The sequence below is a fragment of the Colias eurytheme genome, chromosome 26, assembly GCF_061535395.1.
Source record: "Colias eurytheme isolate Ceu_HAF_F1 chromosome 26, ilColEury1 Martin Lab GWU primary, whole genome shotgun sequence".
Lineage (NCBI taxonomy): Eukaryota > Metazoa > Arthropoda > Insecta > Lepidoptera > Pieridae > Colias > Colias eurytheme.
Genome location: NC_143005.1, coordinates 6,428,410 through 6,439,252, shown reverse-complemented (window position 1 = coordinate 6,439,252; position 10,843 = coordinate 6,428,410). Strand labels below are relative to the sequence as shown.

The 10,843-nt window shown below is 32.6% G+C and overlaps 1 protein-coding gene and 1 long non-coding RNA gene across 2 annotated transcripts; both read left to right on the top strand.

Moving 5' to 3' along the window:
• The first annotated feature begins 804 nt into the window (after positions 1-804).
• LOC149897234 (uncharacterized) lies at positions 805-1,875 on the top strand. Its single transcript, XM_090116718.1, has 3 exons — positions 805-831; positions 1,057-1,390; positions 1,727-1,875. The coding sequence occupies exons 1-3, from the start codon at positions 805-807 to the stop codon at positions 1,873-1,875; spliced, it is 510 nt and encodes a 169-aa protein (XP_089972844.1).
• A 971-nt stretch (positions 1,876-2,846) lies between these two features.
• LOC149897233 (uncharacterized) lies at positions 2,847-4,337 on the top strand. The gene is made up of 3 exons (XR_016458203.1): positions 2,847-2,879; positions 3,595-3,766; positions 4,147-4,337. It is a non-coding gene; the product is annotated as an uncharacterized LOC149897233 (long non-coding RNA).
• Positions 4,338-10,843: the final 6,506 nt, after the last annotated feature.

Here is a 10,843-nt window from a genome sequence, read left to right as displayed (position 1 = left end):
GCAATTATTGTGGTATATATGTTTTAGTTAATTATCAACAGTTAACTATAAGAATATTGTTTGATACTAACAATGATGTTTCAATGAATAAATTAAATATTATTATTATATTTAACAGTTCTAATTTTCTACGACGCACTAATTTTTCAAGAACATATCAGTCATCATTGGTGTTTTTTTAACATCAGCTATCCAAGAATATGATAATACTAAATTGGGTTAATGGGACGAATGCAAGCGATATACATAAATGTTATTTTGTAAATCCTTTATACAATTTCAAGGATATCAGGTAGATAAATATTACATACCTACCGTATTCAACTGACCGCCTTCTTGGTACAGTGGTTGACGCGTGAGCGTAGAACCGAGGGATCCTGGGTTCGATTCCCGGTGGAGACGAAGAAAAAAAATGTCTCGGTCTTGGCAGGACACAGAAGGCTTATCTACTTGTCCCTAAAGAAAATCGATCAGTGAAACAAATGTATAATGCATCTGCCCCTTACCCCACTAGGGGACATGGGACTTCACTTTTACACCGTGTAAAAGATGAGCTAACATCTCTCAAAGTCGAATAAACCGTTCGAGAAAGAATTAAACAAATAATAAAATTACAAACCTTGTTAGTGTAATTGAAATCTTAGACGTAAATACTTTTTTTTTAATCAAAACACGAAAATAATTACCGGTCAAGCATTTATTAACACAAAAGTACGATTCGATATAGTAGTCCTAATCCATGGATAATTTATCCTGGGTATAAAAAGTGAGAAATGATTAACCAATTTGTGATTGAACAATACAATGTTGACGCTTTCATTAATTGTATTGGTACGTAATATTATATTCTATATTATAGATAATTTTCATAGTATATAATATTATTTATATAGTGTATATTATTACTTACTTATTTAAAAAATATAATATTAAAATACTTATCATTCCATTTAAATAGGATACCATTTAATCGAACAATTTTCTTATAACTCACAGTTAAATTCGATTTAAAATTACATATATCTAAAATCTAATAATTCACGATTGCGATTTCAGATCTTACCAGCTATCCTATCATTACCACAACAAGAGAAACCATGTGCAAAAGCACTACACAGTATCACAGATAATCCAGATGTAATTCTAATTCCCGACAAGGAAGATGACGAAATTGACTATAAATTTGCAAGAGTACGTAAAATCGATAATATTGAAAACAAAATTCCACCAAGATACGCTGTCATAACTGGTAAAAATGGTAATGTAGCGTTGGTGAACATTGGCGCACAGTGGCCCCTTACGAAACATGTTTTGGGCAATTCAAACAAATGGAATGGATTGATATTGAAAAACACAAATATACCATTGAAAACGCTGTTGGCGGTTGCAAGTAAGCCCTAATAATATTTATCCAATTTGAGAAACTTCAATCACAAGCTATAAAAATATTTGATGAAATAAAAAAATAATGTGTTTGCTTAAAGACCAAGTCGGTAACCATTTTAATAGCTCTGTTTATTTTTATTTTTTATTTTTTACGGAAACAATTATATTCTAGGGTAAAACCAGGAACTTTTTCTTATTATTATTGGAAATCCCAGTCTAGTAAACCATACAATTTTTATATAGTCATTACAATTAATGTCGAGATTGTTCTAACTAGTAACAACCTAGTTTACTTTTTATGGAAATAAAAATAATAATTTATATTAATATACATTTATAGGCGCAGAAAATTATCCCAAGAACTTATTTTCCAACACAAAGGAACACCACCGTGGTGCTAAAGTATCAGATTTAGTTAACCATGATTGGTTAAAACAATTCACCATTGGTATAGATGGTTGGGGATCTCATGGCACGTCGATGGAATAACGAGGAATTGAGAAACGATAGCATTAATTGATCTTAATAAATAGTACTATTATTCACTTGTTTCATTTCATAAACAAAAAAAATAAAAAGACCTTTGCATCTTGGCTTTTCCTCTTTCTCGTGAAGCAAAGATGTTGATAAAACTATATTTAGGTGGTAGTAGTTAATTTTTATTATGTATGCTAATATCGTGTTATGTATTTGCTTTTACGGGGGTGACATTGTCAATTGTTGACAAAACCCCTTTAAAAAAAGTAAGAATAAAAAAAGACCTAGGCTACCAAAGGAATTTAACTAGTCTTCAACTAGAATCAATAAAAAGCGTTTTAAAAGTTCGATTGCTTATAAAGCTTGGATTGGATCTTCTAGTACCACTGTGATTATCTATACTATCTTTAGTCTATACTAATATTATGAAGCAGAAGAGTTAATTTTTTGTTTGTTTGAACGGGCTAATCTCAGGAACTACTGGTCCGATTTGAAAAATTCTTTCAGTGTTAGATAGCCCATTCATTGAGGAAGGTTTATAGGCTATAGATCATCACGCTATGACCAACAAGAGCGGAGCCACATTGGTGAAACCGCGGAGCGCAGCTAGTATAATCTTAGTATAATGCTCCAAGGTGGCAGATATTTCCTAAGATATGAAAAACTTGTTACATAATCTTTAAACATTGATGAGTTCATAATGTGTGAAAATATATTTTTGGTAACATTTTTACTTTCATATCTCATTATAGCGTATTGAGGCAAATAAACCCTTATCAGTTTTGAGGCAAATAAACTAAATATAAATATTCGGTGTATGATTCTCGGCAAAACACTAATTAGTGTTTATGTAAAAAAAACATGAAAATAATAACCGTTAACAGTTATTTTCACGTATGAACCATTCGTTATGGTGTACCATAGCTAAATGTACTGTATAAAAAGAGAAATGTTGCTTATATATTTAATTAAGATACAAATATACTACGATGTTGGCACTCTTCTGTATCGCTCTGGTATGTACTGTAAAATTACCTATTTTTAATTACAAATTATTCCCCTTAAATTGTTTTTTGAATAGATTGTCTATGAATTAATCGTTATCTATTTTTTTTATTCCCTTAAGTCTTAAAAAGTTTGCCGCGATTTCACTCACGTGGTCAAAGGTAATCGCCATGTGAATGACATGTGCAGTGGTGGCTCAGTGGTGAGACCTCGGACTTCGAATCGATAGACCGAGACCGGGCGAGCGCGCAGGAAATAAAATGATTTTTCAATTTATCTGCGCATGTTGTAACATCACCACTGCTCGAACGGTGAAGGAAAACATCGTTAGGAAACCGACATGTCGAAGAATCAAAAGTTCGACGATATGTGTCATCCGCCAACCCGCACTTGGCCAGCGTGGTGGATTATGGCCTGGATATCATAGGAGGCCCGTGTCCCAGCAGTGGGAACATATATGGGCTGATGATGATGATGATGATGATGATGTGACATGTTCCATCGCCCTATCTCCAGAAGCAAAAATCATGCCATGAAATTTCTCCGTTGCAACGCGAAAGACAAATAAATACACATTCTCATTTATCATATCAGTGAAGATAGTACATAGTACCTAAGGAAAGGATTTACCAGATATCAATTTCACAGCTTTTCACTAACACTAGATGGCGCTGTAAAATAACACAGAGTATAGTATTATAAAATTATCTGTGACACGAATTTCAGATTTTACCGGCTGCTCTCTCCAGACCAGAAAATGGGGTACCTACGTCCCCCGCATCGCGGGATGGATTTTGCCCTGAATGCAGTAGATGTGGTCTTCGACCACCACCCGATCTCATTCTTATCCAAAATGAAGATATTCCACGAGGGATTGTACAGACTCTACCTTTAACAAGTAAGTTTCTAGTGGTGTAATATATTTTATTTTAAAACTTCTTATTATTTATAATGAATGTACAGATAATTTATTGCACAGAATATAATTTATTTACGGATATAATTTATTATTGAATTAATATCATTTATTTATATTTGGATAGACTGGTATTGATGTACCTAGTAGTAAAAAGTTATTATTGTGATTTTACTCATTAGGTAATGTACTTTCGATATCAGTTTAAAGTTTTTTGATAGGTATCTGTAATCGTTACGAAATAATCGCCTGTGCACACTTAACGATTACACCCGGTATAATTCTCATATATCTATGATCTATCCCTACTACTGCTATTTTAAATAAAGCTCTTCTTAAAACCTCAAAATCTTCATTTATAGCTGCAGACATAATAAGGAATATACTACTTTAACCAAGAATCGGCAGTCGCGACGCAGGTGCTGAAAAAGCAGAGGAAAATCCTAAAGTGCAGGCCAGAGGCGGGTGGGGCCCCCTACTTGGTCCACCAATCAACCCCAGGATCCATCTTTGGGACTGATTCCAGCTGAAAAACAATTGAAAGTAAAATAAATATTGCAGCAGTACTTTTGTTTTATATAATTTGAAAACTTGATCCGTAAATAGTTTTTAAGCACGAATAATGTCATAATATGAACTAGCGTACTTACGCGTTGATATTTATAGACCTATTTCAAGCAATGTCCTATTTGTCAGTTTTATATAACGTAGTTAACTATAATTTGAATCAAATCCTCTGGTAGGATAATATACAGATAACAAGTAAGGACTTTTAAATATGCTATTTAGACTTTAATACTAAACCTTATTCAAGCTTAAATCTATGTAAACTGTATGTACTTTTTAAATTAACTTGTTTGGCTATTGAAAAATTATATTCATTATTTTCTTATAATAATTGTTATCTTTGTGCGTTTTGGTATGTTTTGTACTGTAAGTCAAAGATGTATAAATAAATAAATAAATAAATAAATGTGTTCTTCTACAAATTCGTATTCAAGGTAGGTATAGCACATCGTACCTATTCTATTTATTACCTACTGAAAATAACAAAAAATATTGCAAAATATGATATTTACCAATTTAATTAGGTGCGTTTTAAATTAATTAGAGGCCGTACAAGGCTCTTCAGAGAAGGTCTATTATAATACATATTAAACCAGTCTCATTAACAGGCAGTGTCATATGCTTTTGCTTAAGTCTGCAATCTTCTCAGTATTATGCAAAACTGAACAATTTGCATACTTTTGTACTGAAACTTTTTGACGTGAAATAAAAAAACTTTATTATGAACTCATGTTGTAAATTCAATTGTTCAATGTTTTTTGCTTTTGTTGTAAGATAGTATTTAATAATTTTACGAGATACAAGTCTCAAATTTAGACAATAAGCAAAAATCACAGTAATGAATATTTTAGATACTAATTAATATAAACACATTAATGAAGTTATTGTATACTAATAATAACATTAAACATAATATAATATGTAATTATATCCTGAAAGTAAAGATACAATAATTTCGTTATTATGAAAATATTCCCCTATTTCGGGTCCCTAGCAATTAAAATATTAGGTTTAATTAAGGTTATTAGTGTACAATGATCCATTATAATTACGAGAATAACTTTTATGGCGTTATTTGAATTTGAGCTTCAATTTGGCTTTTTATTAAAGGAATATTTAGAAATCGTGCAAGGTCATCGAATTTCAACTTTTCAAGTTATTAATTAATCTTTGAATGATAAAAAGTTGCAGGATATTGTTTATTGCCGTAATAAAAGACTAATAATAATATACTACGTATCCGTAATATTCTTGTAGGACTTTTTTAACAATATCATCCAACTAATTGATCGATCGACTTTAGGAGATCAAAATAAAAAATAACGTAGACATTTAATGGAATGGCATTGAAATAAATACTCACATTAGAATATCCATAAAAACCGTCTTCTTGAATGGTATTACAATTCCCACTGAGTATGTATTCTGCCAACATAGAAATTACATAACCTATAACACACATACATACATACATAAGCCATAATTGTTTTAAAAAAATAAAACACACATAAAGTTTCAGTCTGCTCATAAAGTAACTGACATTCCAAACCCGAAAAAACACACTTAGCAATTCACCTGAAGTCCCCGCTTCGCTAATTAATTTTTGTCGAAGAATTCCCGTAATCCTTTTAAAGAAGTTTGCTTCACTCTCGCATAATCAAGTCAAGAACTTGGTTTGGCAAGCGCCGCATTTCTAATTGCAATGCGAATCTATTACGTGGATTTAAACCGGGAATATTATAATTAGATATTAAGATAGCGTTAATATCTCGTGCGTTTGGATTTCGTTTATTTGATAACTAGCGGTCCGCCCCGGCTTCGCCCGTGGTACAAATTTACGTTTTCTCTACATAAAAACCATCCTCGTACTTCAAGGAATATAATGAAAAAAGAATTATCGAAATCGGTTCAGCCGTTCTCGAGTTATGCGCTTACCAACACATTTTGCGATTCATTTTTATATAATATAAGATTAACTAACTAGGTTCACGCAATCCTGTCTTACAAATTAGATATACATGACCTATCTGTCTTATACCGAGAACTATCAAAACAAGAAAAGTTTTCGTAGACCTATAAAACTTTCAATTTCCCCTTGTTTAATATCTAAAAAATAGAGCGTGTGTGCCGAACACATGTGTGAAACTTCTTTGGTAAGATTCAAAGATACCAAAATCGTCCCCTTACTCAATGACGTGACGGCATTGTCATGACGCAACCTTGCAATTTTACTCTCTAAAGAAGTTTCACTTCAAAATATTAAATTTATTTCCTGCAAGATTTACATAACTATGAATGCATATAATTATAAAATAAAACGTGAAGTTCATTTGTTCATAATTAGTATCCATGACAATTAAAATTATTCTAGACAAGTCGTTACACCCACGACGATAAATTCATTATGACATTTATCGAATTCGCAGAAATAATATTTGAAATTGTAGCAAATAGCAATCTCTGGGGATCCTGGCAGTCCGCCAATGTAACCGTTAACTTGAAAAAATTGTCTCGCAAATGCACTTCCAATATCCTTCGAATATTATCAGAGTTATTTTATAATGATAATGTTATTGTAATGAGCTATATTTATGTTAAATATATGTATTATGTATATTGTATAGATAGTAGGTAGTTAGTTACGATCGCTACTCCACTACTACTACTGCTGCTATTGTTACTACTAATCTTACACCTTTTTTTTATAGTGGGGAAATCTTACTAAGATACCCACTTCCCCCGGGCAAGGAGCCGTGGGTTATGTCGGATTCTTACCTACTAAAACCCCACTGTGTTCCGTCGAGCCGCTTAATGATGGGGCCGCGGGTATTGGTTGGAATTCTTCCGCGACCACTAATCTTACACCTACTACTGATACCGCTTTTCTTATTCATAATAATAGGTTTCCTCGTTAAATTGGGAACATAGAAGATACAGGACCTGGAAATACTAAATACATAAGTTTTAATCTAGCAGAATACAACAGGTAGACGAATAACCTGCATCATCTTTAGAAATCAACCAGAAAGACAAACATGAAATACTAGCCTAACTCACAAAGAAACACAGTTCATATTTCACTTTTAAAAATGAATACTTAGGTATATGATTTCTTAAGTAATTCTTAAGGCGGTTCTCATGCGGATACAACAGTACTTTAATACCAACATTGAATATACAATCTTCATAAAAAATTGGCATACTATAATTATTATCATTCATCAATTACTCCCAACCTTGATAATCATTCTTCACCTAAAATCCTACACATCCAATCATCGACAGGACAGTCACAAAGCCACATAGAACAATATAATTAGCACAATAGGATTGTCCACTATAAGTGTAGTCCAATGAATAAGCACTAAGGCTTACGTCATTCGGTCTGTGTGTACGCGGCTTAAAACTTTGCACAGTGCGGATCGGCCCTAATCTCCTAACCACACTGTTGTGAATTTGTAATTTTTCCTCTACTGTAAAATTCTGATCCAATATGGGATGTAGTGGCATTTTTAAACTGCACTCTTAAATATTTTAAATATTTTAAACTTTTAAATATTTAGTTTTGTAAACTGTAATACACACCGTTGATATTTGGAACAAGCTATATCGTTGTAGCACGTATTGCTTCTTTAGGCACATTATCGTTACAGTAACGGTTACCTTTTTGTAAAAAAGCACAAGTAAGCCAGGTTAGGCTTTACCCAAATAAAATTATGTTTGCTGCTTGTCTGCTGTAGCAAACTGTTATCTTTCAGATATTTTGTACCTGATTGTAAGTATATAACACTAAATAACATATAAATATTTTATGAAAATTTAATAACGACCCTACGAAAGACACAAGTACGAGTAGACGCTCCCAACTCTCGTTGTCTTTTTAAGGTATGAGAATATTTCAGACATGAACTGCCATCTATACTAATATTATAAAGAGGAAAGGTTTGTATGTATGTATGTATGGTTTTCACGCATAAACTACTGGACCGATTTTGATGAATTTTGCAAAGATAATCTTTAGACCCTGAGGAAGAACAAGGCTACCTTTTATTGCGAAATATGTACCACGGGCGAAGCCGGGGCGGACCGCTTGTAGGTTATAATTTTAAACTATTAAGAAAACAATGCATCGCTCTAGAATCTAGAGTCTATCTAGAGTCTAGATAGTGATCTATATTTCTAGAACACGTACTTTACAACACTGTCACAGATAAATAATATATTGTGTGATTCAATAGCAAACGGTTTGGAGTACGTTAATGTAACTTGGCCATTACCATAACTCAACACAACATACGTGATATTTGAGAAGCCATCCAAACTTAATTGACGGTGAAATCTGAATGCAAATGCCTGTTCAAAGTTAAACATTGCACTGAAGTCCCTGGATTTACTTGTATTTTATAAGTTTAAGCATGAAAAGTGTTATTTTGGTGGGGTTGCCGTGTATTTTTAAAATATTTAAATTTAAGTTTTTAAACAATATAATGTGGCCCAAACGGCAATAGTTTGTGCACGTTAAAACTTTATAGTTTAAAGACATTCACTAAACAAAGCGAGAAAAAATATTTTCAAGTAAGTATAATAAATTGTATTATTTTTTCAAACTATATCGTACGTTATACTCAATTTTGTCACAAAAAACTACACAAACAGAAGTAGCAAATTTACTCAAGTGACATTGATCCTTTTGCTGGGATACATATCTCCGCAGTGAGGCAGTGATTCAACAAATACGTGTACCGCGGAAATCACTTAGCATATGACAAATAGTGTTGGAGTGACAAGCTTTTAAGAGGCATAATATACGCTTCTGCGTTCAGTGGCGTGTCTGCGCTTTTTTCGTTGATCTATTTATGAGGACATAATGTGAATAGCAAATTGTATATATTCCCTTATAAATCATGAGAGTGCCAGGTTTATTTTTTAGATCATGTATAAAGTGCTATTTTACAGAGCTGTGATGGAACATGTAATGTGAGCATGTAATGGAACTAGAAGCATTTGATATATGGAATATATGTAAGTACTTTCTTTTCAAATGTGTGTAATATTTTTATACTCTGGTACTAGAGAAAAAAAATACAGTGGTGGCTGCGCATATGTAAAGAAAGCGAAGTCAACATTGACCCCGTTGCTATGGTCACTGCAGCCACCCTTGCAGTTCATCACCTACCTAATCACGATAAATTGAAATATTGAATTTGATATTTTGGTTTTATGGCACTGAAATGCTTTATAAATATCGGGATCACGGATGGCCGAGTTGGTCAGGCGTCTTCACGGAATGGCAGAAAACGCATGTTTGAAGTTTGAACGTATGAAAACGCGGTTCGATCCCAACTCGTGATCAAATTTTTATATTCCTTAAGACGGCGGGTATGGTCTCGTGTTCGATTTTTTTCTATTCTTTAAAAATTTACATAACAAGAAATATTGTATTTTACAATACCATTTAACAATCGAATAACAAAGGTTATAAAGTTAATATAATGAAGTGACCTAAAAGATACCACGGACCACATCCCATATCCCTTGTTCGTTAGATAAATACGCAGAAAGTTTATAGTTGACCCCTATCGGCTCTATTTGTTTAGTTTCTTTTGTGCCTAAAAGTTTCTTGCGGATCGATAGATTCTGTGGTTAATTAGGTTTGCCGTACATTCGTAGTTTCTCGTGCGGTGCCAACTTTGTAATAGATTAATCGTACATAATATGGTACTTATAATGGTATATCCTTTTCGACTGGGTTTGGGAAATAATTAAGAGACATGATTCCTGAAGGAATGAGTAATATTTCTATCAATTTTTTTATATCTAGTAAAGTACTTTGGAGTCTGTGTGTCAACTCAAGTAAAATTCTATATTGATACGCTATTATCAATTTTTCTTGGTTACATATTGTGTCTAAAACATTGTGTTGTATAATATGAAAAATAACTTCTCATGAGATGTTTATTTTAGTTTCATACGCTTTTCATTTTACAATCGACACTTACTCAACAGCCTATTCAAAAATCACATATTAAATCCCTTTTTACATCTCAAATTGCTAATTTTCTTTACCTATTTTGCGTCCCTAATATCTTACGTCACATACACAGATAAACAATGAAATCAATGGCTCCTAACATTAATCCATACATCCGTGGTTGACGTACATTCGTCACTAGTTCATATCACTTAAGTTAGCTTAATGGCTCTGCAGACAGATAGTGTTCTGTTGAATTATTATAATCGCCTCTCGAATGCATGAAACTATTGAATTACTCGTGTATGCTATGGGTTATGTACTTCCTGTGTGGATTAGTTTGTTCTTACCTTTACTCTTTGTTGCCACATTTAGAATTTTATATTCTATTTGGCTCATCAATATAATTAAGAACTTTCCTTTATTTCTCTTCTTATTGTTATTTGTTTTAAACGGTTTCCTAAATTTTAACTGGATGATAAATTAAATACCTACAATATTTTATTAAATGCTAAATACAA